The sequence below is a fragment of the Eretmochelys imbricata genome, chromosome 2 (genome assembly GCF_965152235.1).
Source record: "Eretmochelys imbricata isolate rEreImb1 chromosome 2, rEreImb1.hap1, whole genome shotgun sequence".
Classification (NCBI taxonomy): Eukaryota; Metazoa; Chordata; order Testudines; family Cheloniidae; genus Eretmochelys; species Eretmochelys imbricata.
The window spans coordinates 112578266-112600161 of NC_135573.1; the positions used below are offsets into that span (position 1 = coordinate 112578266).

The following is a 21896-nucleotide window of genomic DNA, read 5'->3' on the forward strand; positions in this document are numbered from 1 at the left end:
ATGTTGTTGCAAAACAGGAGATTCCTAAAAGCTTTTTAATCTAGTAGCATCATAATCTAATGGCCAGAGCAGGAGACTGTGATTCAGGACACTTGCGGTTTATTCCTGACTCTGCTACTAACTCACTGCATCAACTTGGGCAAGTCACTTAATCTCTCTGTGCTTCAGCTTCCCCAGTAATGACTTGGCTTTGTAAAAGATTTTAGATCTTCAGATGAAAGGCCCTCTGTAAGTGCAATGTATTATTGTATGATGTTATGTTCTGATGCTGTAATGACAGAATATAAATTAATATTTTTAAAAATCAACCATTACCTTTCTAGCCTCTGCATGGTCATGGCCAGTGTCTTGTTCAATTCATCTATCATCCGGCACCCTGAAGGGTGAATAGGTAATGAGCTGGATCCAGAAGGCAGATGCTGGCTGTGGCTGCCATATGGAAGCTGGTGCTGGTGTGCTGCTAATTGGGATGGCAGTACAGAGTGATGGTGTGGAGCCAAAGGCTGCTGGGAACTCTTCTGCATGGAATAGGATGCAAGAGAGAGGTCTGGCCCCCCTAAAGGCATGCAAATCATGACTTTCTTTGGAGGTAGTGGAGGCGATAGTTTAACTGGCATACAAGGCAGTTTCATAGGACCGCCAGGATCTAAAACACAAGAACGAGAGGCACACACGTAAGTTTCTATGGCATTAAAAAGAAGACCACAATATCAGGTAATCAGGCACAAAGGTTGCCAGTAAAGACAACAGGTGAATCTGCATTGGACTTACCCCTTTTCTGCTGGTGAAGGAAGATACTGTACCCTATAACACTCTGAATGGTTTTCAGAAGGGAAGTTTTCATGTCACAACATTTTTGAGCCTCCCAGAAACATTTGAGGACTCTCAATAAGAAATGCCTTAAACAACAATAGTTCATGTAATCACAAGATCTATGTAGTGCTTTTCATCTTCAAAGCACTTTCTACCAGGGACTAACCCTGACAACATCCCTGTGAGCTCTGTGTTATTATCCCCCATTTAATGAGTAACCTGAGGTAGAGTAACGAGGTGCCCAAAGTCACAGAACGAATCATTATCACCACAGCGGGGATTAAAACTCAGGAATTTCTGGCTCCGACTGCTACGGTTTGACTACTGCACATCACGTCTCACATTTTTGTGGACCTGCAGAACATTTGGTGTAGCAGAATTACGCTAACGAAAAAAAAATCATGAATGAGGTACAAGGATAATCCAGCAAAAATGGAGGGAAATGGTAGGATTAATTTATACTTTTATAAAACAACTGGCAAACAAACTTTGTTCTGGATTCCCATGCTGTGGATTTTAACCTTTTTAACTCCATTCAGCATTCCTCGAAAATACATAATTTTATGGGGTTTACCCATGGGTGAAAGATTCCTGTTGACTTCCATGGGAACTGGATAAGGCCTCAGAGGTGCATGTAATGGAGACATCTATAAGCAGATGGAATTTCAATGCATTGGCTGCCTGAGCTCAGCAGGGGGAAGGAGACTGGCTGGGTTGCATTATGAAAATGTTTACAATGTCAGAGAGCCAATGAGACGAGCTGGAAGTCTGAGAATGAGGAAGGCCATGGAGAAGTAGCCACTTGGGGTTGGGGGATAAGAGAAGTTGGGAGTTTACATTATGGACTGATGTTGTTTGAAGTTATAGGGAAGGAGGGAGCTAGAAAGGCCTCCTGAAGTTGGGAGGTGAGTGACCTCAATGAACCCTTTCAAATCTGGCAAACCTCTGGCATTCGGGTTCTGTAAAGGAGTTCTGGCACCATAACATATTTAGCCTCTCTTATTTGAGTTCATGCACCTTACTAAAATACTATGAAGAGATAAAAGTGCCAACAGTTTCTTGGGAGTTGACAAAGCCCACCAGATAAGCTGCTGCTGAGGTTTCAAAGGCCACCACATATTTGTGAGCTGCATCACAGTTTTTAAGAGCACTTCTATAAATTTTCATGTTTGCACTAGCGATCCATAATCTCTGGCCTGAGTATTTATTTGTCAGTAATGGGGCCAACCCTAGTAGCTAGGGTACAAATGGCTCCTGGGGCAACACTTCTCCAGAAATATCAAACTGAAAAAAGACACTAAGATAGAAGATGACAGGGACCAAATTCAAGGCTGACATTACTATTAATTCTTATTAGAGTAGCTCTACAACAGCACCTAAAGGTCCCAGTTGAGGTCAGGACCTTATTGTGCTAGTCACTGAACACGCAGATTGTAAGAGACAGACAAAGTCCCAATGAACGTACAATCTAAACAGCCAGCCAGGATTAGAATCCAAATCTTTTGACTCCCCGTCCAGCATGTCCTATCCACTAGACTATGGTCTCTCCACTAAAGTCAATACCTGTTGCACCCCCTTGTGCAGAGCCAAATATGGCCCTTGGATTTGCCGGCAAACATGAGCTGTCAGTCAGCTACACAGTCAGTCTTCTAAAGTGGACTGGTTTCCATATTTTGCAATTAGAATTTTTGTGAGTTTTTTAGCTAAACACAGAACAGGCTGAGCTGTCATGTCTCTTATGCACATACGTGCACAGTAGATATGTTTTATCTTTGTACCCTGTATGAAAGCACCCACTGTCTTCAAGAAAACGTAAGAGAGACAATAAAGAGTAAATTGAATAAAACCCTGAGAATTAGGCTCCTATGCAATTTGTTGTAACAAAACATTTTAATACATTATTTCTCCAGGATACCTTACTACTAAAAGATGGGCCTGAGCTACAAAGCTGCGATCCAGATCTGCACTTCCCTAAACTTCTGCAGTAGCCAGATCTGGGTGTTTGGTTTGGTCTAATCTCCGGTGTACTTCAAGGAACAGCTTTAGTTCACAGAGGTGGTGGTATTCTGGAAGGGAATGCTGTCTTAATCCCAGGCCTTCACTCTGTGTATGAAGTAGAGGAGACATCCGCAATGGAGGGTTCAAAGTGATACCATCCACCGGAGCTGCTCGCTCCTGCTCCTGGCTGAAGAAAAGGTGGAAGGGCAATTGAATTGGCAACTTCCTGTGTTTCTGAAGTACTAAAAAAGATGATTTTCTGCTGGGAGCCAGTGGAATTTGTGAGGTTGATTGAGGCACAAAATAGATAGAAATGCTTCCATTTAAAAAAAAAACAACATGAACATGAAAAGGATATTTTTCTTTTCAAATGAAAATATTCCCCCACTAGGTTTGCAGCCCCAAAACTGTTGCTTTGGGGAACTGTAGCTTGGAGTCTCATATGATAACTAGAACTAGAAAGTGAAATTCACTAGTTTATTTTCATTGGTAGGTGAAAGGCAAAAAAGCATAAAGAGTGAGTGAGATTTGTAAAATTAGTCTAAATTGTTTAAAATATTCTTCGTACCACAGGTAAGGACATTTGTTTAAACACATGGAGCTAGAGTAATCAGCATATCTTCATTGACTTCAGTAATGGAGTGATGCCAATTTACACCAGCTAAGGATTTGGCCCATGATTTTTCACCTCATGTTCACACATCTTTGAAAAATACTCATGAAAATCTACTAGTCCTCCCAGTGGAATTTTACTGCAGTTTTAAATCTTCGCACAAAGCACTGAAATGACAAGATAGTAGCAAATCGCCAAAAAAGATTAATCTCAGGCCTGAGGTCCCTTGTATCCAGTATTATGTATAATGGGACCAGTTCTGCAAGATGCTGAACAAGCTCAACTTCCCCTGGCACTAACAGGAGTTGAGGTTGTTCAGCATTTTGCTTGATTAGGTCCTAGTTATGCTGGGTTTAATGCAAATAATGCTAGAAAATTAAACCTTATCACTGTTTATGACAGTGGACTATAGTTGTATACAAATATATAACTAGAAGACAAAATTTGCTACACCAGACTGGGACACTGATCCATGAAGAAGGCAGCCCCTTCCTCTTCTCCACAATATGCCTAGCCAAGTGACCATCCTGTACATGGGAGGAAAAATTCCTTCTGACTCCTATGATGACCAGCTGATGCCCCAAAGCATGAGTTTTTATTACCCTTGTTGAAGTACATATAACTACAAATGTAACTCCTTGTTATGAATATCCAGTTCCCTTGAAATCCTATTCCAGTAGTTAACTGTGACCTCTTGTAGTAGTGAATTCTGTAGTCTGTAAAAGTCTGCATGTATTTAGGAGGCAGTGTTGCCCAGTGGGCAGGACCCTAAAATGGGATTCAGGAAATCTGAGTTATATTCCCGGCACTGTCATTAATTCACTGTATGAATTTGGGCAAATCATTTGACTTCTCTATCCCTAGTTCCCAGATCCTCTAAGGCTAGGACTACACTTACAGAGGTGTGTAGAGTACATATAGTGCATACAACCCTAGCATGGGTATACATAGCAGTGTAGACAGTGAGGTGTTGCTTAGATGAGTAAAGACATGCCAGAACCTTAGGGTACGCATCCTACATGGCTCTCTACTCACCCAAGCAGTGCCTTCCACACCTACACTGCTGCTTTTTAACAACGTAGTGTCCCACTGCCACCCTGCTGCCTTGGACTCTTTCCCCACCACAGGGAAAGGGTCTGGCTGCTCCCTGCAGTGTGGAAAGGCTTCAGCAACGGGGAGCTGCTGGAGCTTTTCCCCATTATGCCCCTCCCACCAGAGCCTTTCCCTGCTGCATGTAGCTACTCACCGCAATGTGGACACAGCCTTCATACTCTACATGCCACTGCCAGTATAGACAAGGCCTAAGAAGAACTGATCCAAAAGCCTATTGAAAATAATGGCAGCCTTTCCACTGACTTCAGTGGGCTTTGATCAGGTCCATTATGAAGGGTCAAATTCTGCTCTCAGACGCTGTGGTGGACATGGAGCTGCTATGTATAATTTTATGAATGCTGTATGTAAGCTAGTTATTGAGCTAGACTGCATAACTGTATTAGTTAGTGGAATGCTTATTATAGATCTCTACTGCTTTAATTCCATGGGAGTTGTCACCAAGACAACAGAGGTCTTGGGCTGTTTGTAGGAAGCTTAACCCCACGTGCAACATGGATAGACACCAGGTAAACAAGACATACGTATAATCTGTTTATCATGTTAAGATTTTTTTCTCCAAAGTCCTTTGGTTGAAAAAAACAACACTCAGCTTTAAGAAGGCTGGCTGATCTCTGGATGCCACTGGGACATAGCTCCCAAGGACCAGAATCGCAGGTGCCGAGGCAGTTACATTTAGTTCCAGGGGACGGCAAACCAAGGCCTGACCTAAGAGTGGGAGAATCAAATGATTCCTCCTAACTAGAGGTGACAACTCAAGGCCTGAGACTGGAGAGGGAGTACACTCAAAAAGACCCAGAGGGGTCAGAGATGCAGTTAGCCCAATAACTGTGAGACAAGCATTGCCTATTGACTGCAGTGGGATTGCACATGTGCATCTTAGGCCAATTTTGGCTCCCACATCTTTTTCTGTTCTTCTGCACAATGTGTACAGAAGCAGAGGGTGTGCATGCCCTGAATGCCACAAAGCCCAGTTCTGCAGGGACTATCTGCATAGTCTCACAGCAGGCATTAAGGGCAGGGTCAGACATTCTTCTGTTACCTTGATCCACTGGCTATTGCTCTCCAGATAGCAGGAGTCACAGGACCTGTGGAAGCAACTACAATCCCAGGGTCCAGCCCACTGCCATTCTGCAGACTGGGGGAGATGATCCATTCACTCTGCACCTGTTCTGCTGCATCCTCCTCAAGAGCGCAGCATGGGTACTCAGAGTGTGCACTGGGGAGAGAATTTACTTCAAACTGAATAAGCCATGTGCATACTGGTGCAGAAAGCAGGAGGAGGTATGACAGAGCAGAGGGCTCATGCCTGCTGCAATGGGCTCATATACAGAGGAGCAACCCCAGACATGTGTAAATGCTGGGTTCGAACATACTGCAGGCTGTGGAGATTATCTGCCAGGTAAATTTGTAGTTCTAAATAGCTTTGTAATGTTGTAACCAATGATCAACTATGTTTCAAGAGGCCTTACAGCCATTGTTCTGGAATTCAATCCTGGCAGGTCCACATTATCAGTAGTTATTTTTATGGACTTACAACACTTTCTTCCCTGTTAAATGTTCACTTCTAACCATGGCTAGTTGCTCTATATTTGAATTACTGCTGTTATTCAGCCAGCTGATAGTTTGATTACTGTATATAGACATAACTAGATTGTGTGTTCTTAGAACTAAAAACGGGACAAACTTCCTCCTCCCAATGCCGAGAATGAAACAACTGAAAAGATGCTAAAAGGATTTTTAAAAGCTCTAATATGACTGTTGAATTAAAGGGCCAGATTCTGTTCAAAGTTACACCAAATGTAAAACTGAAGTAAACCCACTGACTCTGGATTTACACAGGTGTAACAGTTATGCCCCAAATGTTTTGCTTCCAAAGTTTTTAGAGAATTTCATGGATAACTGGCAGTTCATTCTTTTGAGCTGAATGTGGCTGGGTTAATCCCAGAAAAACTCAAATTTGGTTCTGAGAAGCAATGGATTAACGGACAATGGGACGAAGGGGCACTGTGACACGGAGTGTTGTTTTTCAAATAAGATATAAAACCAATGTGCTGGCCGCTTCTGGTCATTAGAGATCTCTTGGCAATAAATCCCAAGGTTCCAGCCAAATTCAGTCTCAGACGGTTATTTGAATTCCCCCCACAATTTCAACCAGATATGGTATTTTGCAATTCTTGTCCCAAATGGTTGTGTAACGCTGCTGTACACTGCTATCTTCCACCTCAGAGATATCTACTTTTTAGTGGTGGGTGAAGATGATCCTTGTGTAAAGTTGGTATATCAGAGCTTTAGAACTCTGATGGATGAAAGTGGCTTTATAAATGAAGGATGGCTTATTATTAATGATCATATTTAACAACTGGCAGAAGGATCATTGTAAAATAATTGGCCAGTGAAGAATGCTGAGTGGTGAAATTATATTGAAACAATAACAAGACATGTTCTCTTCCTAGGGCTGACTGCTTTGTACTACGAAGAGATGGATCTTGATGATTACAGGGCAAATCTGCTTTTTCCTGCTCATGTTATGAGCATGCAAGACAGAGAATGGGCAACAGAAAGGCTGCTCAGGGGATTCCAACACCCTCCATATACTGTAGAGAAGTTCTCTCTGGCTGCTCCTTCCATAAAAGCAAGATGGATGGTTTTGGAGTGGATGGGGCAGGAACATGGGTCTCTGAACTACAAGATGTCAAGCCCCCTACCAGTAAAAAACTCCAGGAGGCAGTCTCACTCCCAGCCTGCTCTGGTTTCTCTTCTATTCAGGTTCTTATATCCTCCTCATCTCCACAGTACCCGAGAGCCTACCAGAACTGCACTAAGCTATGTGATTAGAAATTGCCACATGCTTTCATAGAGTATCAGGGTTGGAAGGGACCTCAGGAAGTCATCTAGTCCAACCCCCCCTGCTCAAAGCAGGACCAATCCCCAATTTTTGCCCCAGATCCCTAAATGTCCCCCTCAAGGATTGAATTTACAACCCTGGGTTTAGCAGGCTGATGCTCAAACTACTGAGCTATCCCTCCCCCCAATTCTCTTTCTCCCTTTTCACTCCCATAATAAATCTGAGGGTTTTTTTCTTTTTCAAAATTGAATTGCATTTATTTTTGTTTATTTTATACCTGCTCTGCTACGAGTATTTGTTATTGAGGGCAAGGACAAAGCCTTGCGCTTGTACAGAAAGCGGTGATGTGTGAGATGGATCTTAGATCCTGTTGGATGGGAGGATTCTGTCTCCCAAGTCCTGCTCGATCCGCACAAGGTCCCTTGAGCATACCCCTTTAGTCATTCTTCATGCAGGTGATGAGGATTTGGCCCAGAGTTTCCTGACAAGAAGGTGGTCTGATTTTTAAGCCACTGAACCATCACACTATTTGAGGTATTTATCTGTTTTTTTTTTCCTCTGCTGACCATGCCTGTGGAGATTTTGTAATTATATATTCTCAGGTTTCAGAGTAACAGCCGTGTTAGTCTGTATTCGCAAAAAGAAATGGAGTACTTGTGGCACCTTAGAGACTAACCAATTTATTTGAGCATGAGCATCTGATGAAGTGAGCTATAGCTCACGAAAGCTCATGCTCAAATAAATTGGTTAGTCTCTAAGGTGCCACAAGTACTCCATTTCTTTTTATATATTCTTAGGTATTCTTGTATTAGATTTTATAAACAAGATAAAACAAAACAAGATAAAAGATCAGAAGCATTTTTGCAAGCTCCACATCAGCAATATACCTGAAATAAAACTCATGCCAAGACCATGTTTCCTCTTATATTCTTCTTGCACAGATCTACCAGACCATTAACTACTGTCACTCTCTATCAGTCATGCTCGGTGTGTCTTAATTTGTCCTTCACTCTCCTCACAAAATCCTCAATAGAAAAACAGACACTGAAAGTGCAATGAAAACCTGAAAAATCTTCATTTGGAGCTCCAGAAGTCTTATTTTATTAATTCTCTCACACACAAACTAAGGATGTCTCTGGAGTAATTAGTAAAAGAATAGGGTTAATTTAGCTTTCTCGTGGTGAGGATGATTCATTAAAACACACTGCTCATTTTCAGGGATTATGCAAGTCTACTATAATCTAAAAGGCTAGCCTAAGGCATATAGAAATATATGTCCCTAGACCCTCCCAGTAAGAAAAAGTCAAACCTATTGGCCTGAGACATTAATGTTTATAAGGGTATATATGGGTGAAGCTGTCAGCTCTACCAAGAGGCAACTACCTGCTAAACTAGGACCTTGTGACTGAAATTGTACCTCCTCTCCCACAGAGACGTGTGTGTGTGTGTGTGTGTGTGTGTGTGTGTGTGTGAATCTTGTCTATGTGTGAGAGTGTATGTCATCATGTCTACATGCAAGTGAGTTTGTGTCTGAGTGGGAGAGAACGAAAGCGAGCTGAGCAATCCCCCTAATCAGGCAACCGTCTGTCTTTAAAGACCATTTCAAAGTAGCCCCAGAAGTAGAATACAATTCTGCTTCACCTTTACTGTAAGGTCAGCTCTGTTAAACAACTGACACATGCTGGTCCCTTGAGTGGTTACTAAAGACAACTCTATATAAAAATTTGAATTACAAAATACATAGAAGCAGACACAAATCTCCATCCATTGTTTTTCTAGCTAACTTAAAGAGCAGGGTGGTCTCTCTCCCCCCTCATGTTTCTGTACAATGCACAGTTAGCAGAAGATGTTTCCCTTTATGTTAGTTTCTTCATTGAGTCTTCATTTGTGAGCAATAACTCATAGGGGTAAACTGAATTACAAGAATGGATGGGAAACAAATTCAGAGCTGGTGCAAGCAGCTGTAGCCCCAAATGAAGTAAATAAGAATGGTGCCTGCTTTAGCCCTTTTGGTTTACAGTTTTAGGCAAAAAATAAATCAATTTAAAGTTGATCGTGGCAGGTGGCAAAAGTGAAGAAATCCCATATAAATTTCAAATAAAAGTGAACAAAAGTAAATAAAGCATAAATCAGTTGCCCATCTAGATAGAATGCTATGTAGAAACAGGTGAAAAAAGCAATATATACAATTTGGTAAAGATTCTTTTACTTTATAATAGTCAAAATAAAACAAAATGATACGGCAAAAAAATAACAAAACATAGCATTGTATAAACAGGAAGCGATCATCCTCACCACACCACTGTGAGGCAGGAAAGTATTAATACCAGAGGGGTAATTGAGGGGAAAAGACTGCGATCTGCCCAAGTTACTGAGGGAGTTACTATTTGAACTGGTTTAAAACCCAGGAATTTATAGCCTCCTAACCTGTGCTGCTCTCTCTGAAAGCAACGGGAATTGTGCACACACATCTCAAAAAGGATAGACATGTATTTTAGGAATATTTAAACGTTTCATGGTCCTTGTGTGTGTGCCTGTAATATTTCTCTACAGCAGTGGTCTGATGGTAGTCCAGGGAGGGTTGACTGGTCACATATGGTTGATTGTTCCTCCTTGCTTCTAATAGCTTTTACAGATAACCGGGCTCTTAATTGCAAAGAAGAGCCTGGATACATACAGAAGCAGCTGGAAACCAGGCAGAGGAGACTGCATAACTTGCCTCCATTACAGTCTCTAACACAGCAGGAATGGAAACCAGAGCATCCTCTAGGGACTGGAGCAGGAATGGAGCAATTGGGGAATTTGAGTTGTCAATCACCACTAGCATCCACCAGTGGGAAGCTATGGAGAAGGAGACTGAGTAGCCAGCGATCATGAGCAAGGAAGCAGAGGAGCAAGGAACCAGAGGGCAGAGTAATTGGGAAAGAAGGGGACTGAGCTTGATAAATTTATGGAGGAGGTGGTATGATGAGACTGCCTCTAACGGCACATAGCTGAGTTGCGACTGCCAGCAGCAAATACACCTATTTCCAACAGCTGGTGAGAGGACAGTGGATGGGGAGAGCTCCGAGTTATTACAGAGAATTCTTTCCCAGGTGTCTGGCTGGTGGATCTTGCCCCTGATTAGGGTCTAACTGATTGCTATATTTGGAGTCAGGAAAGACTCTTCCCCTGTGTCAGATTGGCAGAGACCCTGGAGGTTTTTCGCCTTCCTCTGAAGCATCGGGCATGAGTCACTTGCAGGTTTAAACTTGTGTAAATGGTGGATTCTCTGTAACATGAAGTCTTTAAATCATGTAAATCATGAGTTAATTCAGTAACTCAGCTAGAGGTTAGGGGTTTATTACAAGAGTGGGTGGGTGAGGTTCTGTGGCTTGTGATGTTCAGGAGGTCAGATTAGATGATCATGATGGTTCCTTCTGGCCTTAGAGTCTATGAGTCTAAGAGAAGCATGTGCAGAGGAATGGAGGGAAAAAGTGGGGAGAACAGCGCTCATGAAAGCTGGAGAAGATCTAACAAAGAGCAAAGGGAGAGAATCTGATTAATTCCGCCCCCCAAAAGAACAAAGGGCTTATCTCATGAAACATGATTCAAGATTACAAAAGTACTTTCCTATCATTATTTTTTCATTGAAGTGACTGCTGTATTTGCTAAGGCGAGGTCACATGTTGGTGATCAGGGTCATGATTAAGAGGCTGGGAGGAGTGGCAGTCTGTGAGACTGTGGATGAGACGGGAGGTGTCCATCTCTATTAAGATGTCGTCCACACTATGAAATAGTTTGAGAGCCCCTGTCCTGCTGTATCAGTACAGCCATGACACACATACAATATCGATACACATGCAAACATTTACACAGCAGCTTTACCAAAGAAAGACATTGAGATCCTCAGTACAGGAGTGGACTGTTCCTTTAAGGGAAGTAGTGGTGCAGAGCATTCAGGAACACCTACTTACCAGTTAAGTGGTTGGCAATCCTGGCAATGGGTTTAGGAGGCAGGGCAGGGGGCTGTTTGAGGAGGGACACCTGTTTCACTGGGGTGTCCTCATGGTCTCCAGGGAAAGCAGCAGATTTTTTTGGGGGAAGTAGCAGGACTGGTTTAGCTGAAGGATCTTGGGACAGGAGGACTCCAGACTCACTGGATGTGGGGCTCTCTTCAGACACTGGAGGACACAACCACATCATAGACGCAACAACGTTACAAGCAGAGTGGCAGCAGGTACAGTAATAGTAAGAGAAGAAAAGCAGCACAGAGATGCAGATTAAAAACATAACTAAAAGATTTTGCTCAAACATCATAAAACACAAAGAGAGAGAGAAAGACACACACACACACACACACACCTCTACACCACAGGCCAATTTCAGCACTGGGTCATTCTCCATTAAAACCAATGGAGCATCTCTCACTGACATCAGAGTAGAATTTAGTCCCACACCCCTTTAACACAATCAAGAGCCTTGAAATGTCAAACCCCAGACTCTCCAGACGGGTAACAATACACAATCAATAAACAAATAGCTAGTCGACGGGTTTATGCTTCCACACAACGGCATCCTGCCCATTTCTCTGTCAGGGTCCATTATATTTTCGAAAGACCACACAGTTGTGCAGGATCACGGATATTCAGTTATACCAATTACACATTCCTTTTCATTCTTCCTCTTTGGAGCAATGTGCAATAGTCGCCACACAGCTGGTGAAAGGAACATGCCTCCAAAATGCTTTCTGAAGTCTGCTGTAGAACTGAACGGTATAGCTGAAAGGCAACACCAGAGTCAATCATCTTGATTCTTAAGAATGCTATTTTCTTATGTAACTGTTTCTTCTCTGAAGCTATGCCTTTTACAGCGGGGCTGAATTTGGCCCATTACTATTTGAATGGTATTGTGGTTTCCACCCAGTTCCCTCTCTCTCTCAAAATAACAGACATGGAAATTGTTATGTTGTTGCTGTTGTACAGTATAATTGAACGGCTTTTTCTTCAACAGGTGCAAGGCCTAGCTGATCCACGTCTCAGCTGAGCATATGCAGCCGAGGTATGAAGACTGTGACCCCTTTCTAGTCAAACTGTGATTTCAGAGGCATTCCACTGAAGCCAAAGGCATTACTTCTGATTCAATCAGACGCAGCTCAAGTGGACCGTTGTTTCTCACCAGAGACACCCCATTTAACTTTCTCAAGGACAGCAAAAGCAGAAGTTGAACACTAAAGCAGGTGTTCTTTAACAGGAGGTTCTGGCTGGTCGTCCTGAAGCTGTGAAAGGGATCGCTACCAGTGGCCTCTTTAGAATGGTCAGGTTTTAGATTCCCAAAGTCAGAACTTCTTTACATAAGGTTCTCTATTTGAGCTGGTGAAGGGATGGGTCTAGGCATCTGCACCAGGGAGAGGTGGATCAAGTCAGATAAAATAAGAAGTTAAATTAAGTTTGCTCCTAGACTTAAATCCAACCTTTCTGATGTTAATACAAATAATAATGTGGTTGCTTCCCTCCAACCCCCCATATTTTCATGCCTGTGCCTCTCCAGGACCAGCAGCACATATGCTGAAATACCATGAGAAAAAGAGTTCAGACAGTTTGCTTAAGTACCTAGACTTTTGGAAGTTCCTCCTCATCTAAACAGACACTCCAAATCTTTTAAGAGATGCCCAAAGCTAACTTGAACATTGTCACTCCCTCATCCACAACTAGACCTCTCATTCCTTATGTGAAGATAGCTCTTTTGCCACTCAGTGATCCAGTGGGTCTGAGTAGATTTTTCTGACCTATCAATTTACCCTAAGATCTGAAATCACAGCCCCTGTGCTGAGCTTTCTTTATTGAGCAGCTGCTCTTGAGTCACTAGTCTTGTGAACTGGAAAGCAGAAGGTTACTTCTGAGCTATACAATGTCTCAACCTTGTCCACATGATAAATGGTCTGCTCTTTCTTTTATCTTAACTATGTTCTCATTCTGCTCTAGATGTGAGAATCCCTCAGAACTCCTTATCAGAGGTCCCCTCCATGTTAGAACCTCGGAATTACCTACCAAGCTATTTGCTTTGTTACAACAATCAGTGAAACATAAAACTCTCCTCTCTAAATCTGAAAGTATGCAAGATGTGCCAGGCTTCTGTTTTCATTACAAAATCTCCTTTCCAAATAGCAAAGAACACAGAATATCAATGAGAAAATGAAATTAAATCTATACAGTTTCCAGACTTGAAATGTACAACGATTTTACTTTGCATTCTGATTCATGCGTTACTCACTAGTAGTATATTTACAGAAAGACGGTAACCCTAGTCTGTAGTCCTGCATACAGATGGGACCGAGTTACGAAGTTTGGACCTGAATCCAAACTTTCCCCAAGTTCTGAAGTGTTTGGATCTGAGGTTCCGGTTCTGGCTTATATCTACTTCTGTATGTCAAGAGCACTCCTGTGTGTTAAACATTAAGTATCAAAGATCAAAAACCATCAGAATCCAATTTTAAAAAGTTTTAAAGAGTCTAATGTTGAAAAAATTCTATATTTTGTATCTTAGAATGAAAACAGAAATGTTACCTGCCCCATCCATGATATCTGTGGTTGGCAGCACCTCATATGTACAGGGTTCCCCAGACGCGGAACCTGATTCCAGTTCTGCTAGGCCTGGTAGTGAAATCTGGCTGGAGCTCAGAGCCTGCCCATTCTCCAATGATCCTTCATTTGGTATGGAAAGCTCCCCATCTGATAGCAGTTGGAAGAAAGCACAATGATAATAGATCAAGAGTAGGTAAGATATTACAAGAATTTAAATAAAACAATGTCTGCAAAGAGACTGCCCTAAAGCTGTGGTTTCCTTTGCGTTATCCATGACCCAAGTACCTAAATGGTGACTACACATCCAACAGACAGTGCACAATGCAACAGTTTATTTAACAGTTATTTAGGCATGGCCTATATTTACAGCAGCCTTATTTACATTCCCCAGAAATCTTTCTTAGTTCCTCCAGTGGAACAAACTCCTCCTTCACAATATCCTGGTGTTTGTATCACAGCGTTACAAGCTGGGTATGTTGTAATGAAACTTTTCTGCAATGTCAGGTTGAGATGTCTTCTTGTAACATAATGACATGCAATTTTGCACCTAATGGCATTTCACTCACTTCAAAAGAGGTTTCAAGATTTGGGAAAATCCTGAAAAATGCTCTTGTTGGACATGGGATTATGGCAAGAAAATAATTATGATAATCGGAAATGAGATCAAATGTGAATCATCCCCATTCCTTCTCTACCTTTATATGGTCCAAAAACCTATTTGTATTGCACCTCTGCCAAATCTGCGAAGTGGGGGAGGAGAATGTGCTTGAACTGATGCTATGAAGCTTTTGTATTAATTTGGTTTCCCCTCCACTTGTTTTTATGACATAGGAGACATATAAATAACATCACAGAGGTATATCCCTATTTCACACACCACTTAACCATTAAAGCTCCCAGCATGACCAAGAGTTTAAAGTGATAGACTAACTTTTATGGCCAGTTGGTATCAGGCCTTAATATTGGCATGTAGCAAATCCTAGCTGGAAAACCCACCCATAAAATCCTTTAAAATCTCTCCTTTATCCGCACCAATTTCTGTAGCAGCAACAGATTTCTTTTTCCCATCAAATACTAGTCAGGACTAAAAACCTCAGGACATGAGAGAGAGAGAGAGTTACTATTATTCTCAAAGGTGTCAACTCTTGTGATTTGATTGCAAGTCTCATGATATTTGGTGTTTTTCCTAACACCTCAGCTGTTGGAGGCATGAGCATCTCACTCCTGGTCTACACTGGGGTGGGGGTGGGGGGAATTGATCCAAGTTACGCAACTTCAGCTACGTGAATAACGTAGCTGAAGTCGACATACTTAGATCTACTTACTGCGGTTCTTCACTGTGATGGGTCGACTGCTGACGCTCCCCCATCGACTCTGCCTGTGCTTCTCGCTCCAGTGGCATACCGGAGTCGACGGGAGAGCGCTCGGTGGTCGATTTATCGTGTCTTCACTAGACGCGATAAATTGACCCCCGCTGAATCCATCGTTCCGGAGGTAAGTGTAGACATGCCCTCAGCTTTTATTAAAACAAAGAAAAACAGTAAATTTCTACCCCTTGTGGTTGTGGAAAAATGAAAGCCTGAAAACATGATGTGACAGGTTCCCCCCGGGGTGCCACCTGGAACTGGGGTTCCACTGAGCTCTCGGACCCACCAGCCTGGCTCCCTCTCACACTGTACATTCCAACCAGCATGCACAGAGGCAGGGACCCGCCCACCTGCAGTTATATGCAGGCACCAATGAGGCACTGCACAAACCAACAATAGAGAGGCTACAGCTAAGATAACCGCCCAGCTCCCCAGCCTAAGACCCCAGAGCTGTACCATCCTGCCCTGATTGAAACCCCGACCGGGATGAATTCATTACCCAGTTCGCCTCTCCCTCAATGTGGAGAGGAATATGCAACAAACTTGTGTTAACCAAGATAAGATTTTTCCCCAGTCACTTCACTTAAAGGCACACTAGTTTAGATTAAAACATAAAACAAGTTTATTAACTACAAAAAGATAGATTGTAAGTGATAGCAAACGGATCAAAGCAGATTACCTTGTAAACAAATAAAACTGCAAACCAAGCCTAAAATACTAGAAAGGTGGGATATGAATTAGTAATTTTCTCACCCTGACTGACACAAGCAGGCTTGCAGCTTCTCAAGGCACAAGCTGCACTTGCTTTGCATGTTGGGCTCCCCACCCCCATTCCAAGTCCTTTTCTTTCAGAGCTTCTCTCAGGTGTTGAGTTGTGGGGAGGTGAAGAACCACGGATGATGTCACTCCCTGCCTTATATAGCTTTTCCATATGGTGGGAACCCTTTTTTTCCAAAATTGGTTCCTAGACCAGTTTGTGGAAAAATACAGGTACCCAAAATGGAGTGCAGAGTGATGTGGTCTGGTCACATGCCCTTGCAGAGTCATTGTAGCCATTACTTACAGGAAGGCTCACCAGGCAGAGGATAAGTTCTCCTAAGGCCTATTGTTTTTCCTAATGACCCATTACCCCGAATAAACTCTTCACAACCAGCTCTCTAGGCTGGAAGCATTTTGCCTAGTGGGTGTTACCCAGATGTAACCACATTTGAAATACAGATACCTATTCAAAATTCATAACTTCAGGTCCAAAAAGAATACATGCATACAAAAAGGTTCATCATATTCACCAAATCATAATTTTTCCAGTGACATCTTACATGACTCATCTTGTACAAACTGCATCATAATTATGTCATAACCATATCATAACTGTACCCGCATGATGCATATGGGGTGTAGTGTCACACATGACCCCAATGCACCCTAACAGTTCAGAAGCCAGAAGGCAAATAGAAAGACCCCAAACCTTATTATTTAAATCAGGATTTTTGGGGCCTGACTTATGATTTTTGAACACTTAGGGTTGGCACTGCTACATTCCAATTCACCAAACAGAGATGTACATCACCAAAGTGAGAGGAATCATCTGACAAGTACATTCCCAGCTTAGAAGGCTAAGATGTGCATATCAGTTTGGAAAGAAATGAAAAGCGTAAGTCCATTAGTTTAGCCTCAGGACAATGGCAATTAGTACATCTGAAGGTAGATTAGCAGCAAAGAATTCAAAAATCATGTTTGTGACCTTTAAGACTCCTTTATGAAATATGAAGATGATCTTCTGCTTATTTTTAACCTTGGAATTATTAGGAATATCAGGGTCATGACTTCCTTGGTTTGGGTGGAGGATTTTTGGAGGACTAGCATTACATGGCACAAGAACTCACATGGCACAGTGACATCACAAGAAGCTGAAACCTGAATCGTAGTTTTCTCAGCACTTAGCTGAGTTGGAAAGGGGAGATAATATTAATAAAACCTGTAGGTTTTAGTCAGTTGTTAACTCAGTAGCCTTAATTTGATCTCACTTGCCCTGATTTTAGACTGCTGTAATTCTGTTGACGGCAGTAGAATGACTTCTGTTGATCTGAAAACAGAATCAGGGTTCTACTCTATCACTAAAGCAGCATTTTCCAAACTTTTTTGGCCATGGAACACCTGTAAACATTTATGGAATACTTCCAATATTATTTTGTAGTCGTTTGGTTTTCAAATAAAAAATTGCATGATTTCTGCTCAAATATATTTTATTTTATAAAACAAAGCAAAAATACAAATTTTAAATAACTTGAACTAACAATTTCTAATGGAAAGCATGTATAAAGTAGTACAAAAATCAAGTGCAAGACCCCCCTTTTTTTTTAAATTACGATTCTTTCACGGAACACCTATTCACATCGTGCGGAACACCAGTGTTCCGTGGAACACAGTTTGGGAAACGCTGCGTTAGAGCTAAGTTCAATTTTCTCAGCTCTTCTGTGCAAGTATTTCCAATTTGAAACACAGTATTTCAATATACGTTCATTTGATCTAGAGCTAAATTTGACCATATCTGGTAATAAAGTTTGTACTATGAAAATAGCAAGACTCACTTGCTTGAGGAAAAACAATACATTTTAAAATAAATCTGGGGCCTAATCCTGAGGTGCTGAGTAGAGTTGGATAGGAAATGTTTTCCCATTCTGGGACAGTTTTTGAGCTTTTGATATTTTTTCTTGTCCCAAATTGGGATGAAAAGTCAAAATCTCAATTGTTTTTTTCAAACTGAGAATCTGAAATATATTTGAATTGGGTCACTCAAAAATTTATCATTTAGATTTCCATTTTTGACCTTTGTTTTTAGTACAAATAAACTGAAATTTTGAAACAAAGTAATTTTCAACATTCTGTTCAATTGGGAGACTGTCGAAACGGATCCTTTGTAATTGGCATTTTCCATAGAAAAAATATTTCATTGGATAATTCCCGACCAGCTCTAGAGCTAAGCACCCTCAGGTCCTACTGACTTCATGCTTTTAGCATGTCTCTGTAGGTGTTCAACACTTATTAAGAGGTGGTATTAAAATTTACCATTTGAGACGTGTTTGAAAAAATATCAAGATGACAACACAAATACTTTTGTTTTTATTTATTTATTTTTGCATAGCAGCAAAACACAAGAAGTCTTTTTGCTGCTGGTAAGATTTATTTATTTTGAACTCATCTTCATTTAATTTCTAAAACCCAATAATTGCCCTTTGGTGCTTGCATTGTGCTGCAGTCTTTTGACATTTAGGGACAATTGTTGAACAGTATGCCCAAAATTTGATCTTGTTTAAAGCAGAGCAACATAAAAGGCTGCTAGTTAACAGCACAGGGAGAGATCAAAGGCTTGGATACAATGGTCATTTGTAGAGTCAAGAATATCCCAGCATGAATTAATCCTGGCTCACAGGTATGCTTGACAACCAGATATAAAAGTCAAATTAATTTTTTTAAAGTGCATTGAAAGCTGCTCTGGATAAATGAAATACAACTGAAAAGAATCTAACTTCAGCATAGTTAGAATCTAGTAATGCAATTACAAAGTACAAAATGATTTAGTCCTGAAGAAGTATGAGTTTAGAATTAATTTAGGCATAAAGATACTACACATACTCGTTTCTCTGTGCATTTGCAAAATCCTTTGCATATTTGCATGGAGCATGTTGTTACCTACTGCAGAATTACTTTCCCCAACATTGCATGAGCTTTTGGAAATGTACATTGAACATAAATGAACTCTAGCTAAATGAGAATGAACAGAATAACTTACATTTATTCTACAACAGGAACACGAGGGCTATTGTTCTCTGCTAATTAGTAGGTATAGCACACCTACTAGTCATTTTAAAAAACAGACATGGCCATAGAGGAAACTATATAACATGGAAGATCCTACACTGACACTTTGATCCATCATAGCCTGTAAAAGTAACACCATGAGGCTGAAAGTCTAAGTATGTAGAACAGATACTGGGAAGACATGGCCTCCTAAGCATGGTTTAATTCTCCTGAACTCCTCTACACTGCCTCCACCATCTCCACTTTTATGTAACTTTTGAAAACATACTTCTGCTGAGCTACCTCTAGCAAAATCTTGTTCATTTTTATAGAAAACTCTTTTTGTTGTTTGCCTTCCTGGAACTCTGCCTACCTGTCTATCTTTCTTTAGACTGAGTGCTGCAGGGCAGGGACCTTCTATGTTTGAGTGCTATCACTAACAAATAATGAAATAATAAAAATAATAATTCTGTATACTGGATTATTTAGGTCTATATCAGTTGTCTCCTTGAAAATTTTCCTCCTCTCAGGTAATCTGTGTCCAGGCAAGGACACTCACTGGGGCGTGGCTGGTTCTGAGGGGTGCAATACTGTGGTTAGGAAGCAGCCAGACTTATTTTTTCAGTGATGTGCTCTAAAGATTTCAATGTCACATTCAAAACAAAAGGAATCTTTCATTTCTTTCATTACTTCCTAGGGAATCACTCTTATTACTATTTTGGCAAACAGCAAAATCTATTCTAAATAAATCTTGGCTACTGATTACAAATGAGTAATTAATGGAATTTCTAAGGTCAGAGCTCAATCCTTTTCTCAGACAGACAAGTGCAATCTGCCATGTCTGTTGAAATATCATGTACTATATTCTGGAGACCAAGAAATGAACTCTTAAATGTCTGAGATTGCTCTCTGGCCCATGATTGCTTTGTGTACCCATATTTATTAGGGATGAAATGGCCCTTCGTTTTCAGTTTTTATTTTATTTAATTTTCCCTGAGAATTTATCAGTATTTATTACCACAAAAACAAAAACAGGTGAAAATCAGTGCAAAAAACTACTAATAATTTTTCTGGGTAAATATCAGGGTTTATTTTGGTGGAAAGACAGGGGGGAAAAGTATTCAGTAGACTAATGCTTTGAATTCTGTTCATCAGTGTGGTTTGCTGCAGAACTAAAACAGAACTCAAAACACAATGCCACTTCTGAGTTTCAGAAAACAATATATCTCTAATCCTCAAATAAAACTTGTCATTTGAATAAACCATTTTCCATTGTAGAATTAGAACGATTATCCTACAAATATTTACATTGAATAATTGGGCCACACCATCTGCAGCGCATACACTCAGCTTCATCCTTTTCTCCTGTTTTTGTTTTTTTTAAACTTTCAAATACTTCCTTGGGTTCTGAAATGTATTCTGAGCTCAACACTCTAGCTGACAGTGATATACTGGAGGTGACCCAGCTGTCCAGCTGATCACATTCCCTCCTCCTTGCTGCACTACTGAGGCTCCCCCTTCCACCACACACAAACACAAAGCACCACCACTTGTCCTAGTAGGAGGAGGCACAGCACCTTCTCTCCGCAAGTTTCAGCAGGTTTCACACACTCAAGGTCAGTAAATCCTCAAGGCACTTTGGGCTACAAGCAGAAATTTGGATCAATGTCCCTCATATTGTTAAAACCAGCAGAAAGACACTGAGTCTATAGAAGGTGGAGATAGCCACCACTTCTCTGATGAAGCCATTGTAACCACATCTCTTAAGCAACTGTTAGCCTCAAGTTCAATAAATTCCTTCTCACGAACACTCTCACCTAGATTAACCTTGTCTACACTGCCACTTTACAGCTCTGGAACGGTCTCGCTCAGGGGTGTGAAAAAACACCCCGAGCACTGCAAGTTTCAGGGCTGTAAAGTGGCAGTGTAGACAGTCCACCAGTGCAGGGAGGTGCTCCTCCCCTCGTGGGGCTGGTTTCTGTACAGGGCTGGGAGAGCTCTCTCTCTCTCCCAGAGCTGGTGCCGCGACTACACAGCCACGTTAGAGAGCTGCTCCGGCAGCGCTTTAATGTCGGTAGTGAAGACAAAACAGGTATCAAACCGCTATGAGAAAGAGTACTCCTGGGGCTGAAACCGTGGAACAATGGACATTCTGAAAGATAGCTTGTTTTCATGATGCTTACAGTTTGTTTTCTATATGAAAATGAGGGAGGTGTGGAGAAGTTCTTACATTTTGGACGCTTACTCGACCCAGGAGCAAACATCAGACATGTTTGAAATGTGCCTGTCAACAGAGTCAATGGGTCAGATTCACATGTGTTGACATAAATGGGTGCAAAAATTTCTTCTCTCTGTACAAGCTGGCCCACTGTGTCCCCAGGCCATGTCACCCATGGGATGGCAAGTGTTGCTGCTCAAGGTAGCAGCTTTAATTTAAACTAAACTCTACACAGGAGACCCACTGATGATGGCTGTTGAGGGGATGTGTTGCCATGACCACAATTACTCCATAGCCAGTGCAACCAAATCTTTGTAAGACAATGTGGCCCTTGGACTCTTAGGGACTGATCTTTACTGCCTTGTGAAGCAACTTATGACTGCACAGGGTGAGTGAAAAGTGGGTATAAAATTGTACCATGGGGGAATTCTGTCTGATATTGTTTTAAACTCACTACACAAGATGCAAGGCAGTGAGAATAAGGTCTGAGATACGAGTGTGTATCTGTGTGTAGTGGCAGACATCAGATAATCAGTTTAAAATGTGTAATGACTGGTTTAGGAAA

At 41.4% G+C, this 21896-nt stretch overlaps 1 protein-coding gene across 1 annotated transcript in view; it reads right to left on the minus strand.

Annotated features, from left to right (window-relative positions):
* The window catches only part of PHACTR1 (phosphatase and actin regulator 1), a 178166-nt gene that overhangs the window by 71521 nt on the left and 84749 nt on the right, over positions 1-21896 (minus strand). Inside the window, exons 3-5 of the mRNA XM_077810641.1 lie at positions 13928-14092; positions 11339-11545; positions 316-646 (exon numbers count right to left, since the gene is read on the minus strand). Coding sequence (XP_077666767.1) covers positions 316-646; positions 11339-11545; positions 13928-14092 — 703 coding nt within the window. The remainder of the gene's footprint in view (positions 1-315; positions 647-11338; positions 11546-13927; positions 14093-21896) is intronic.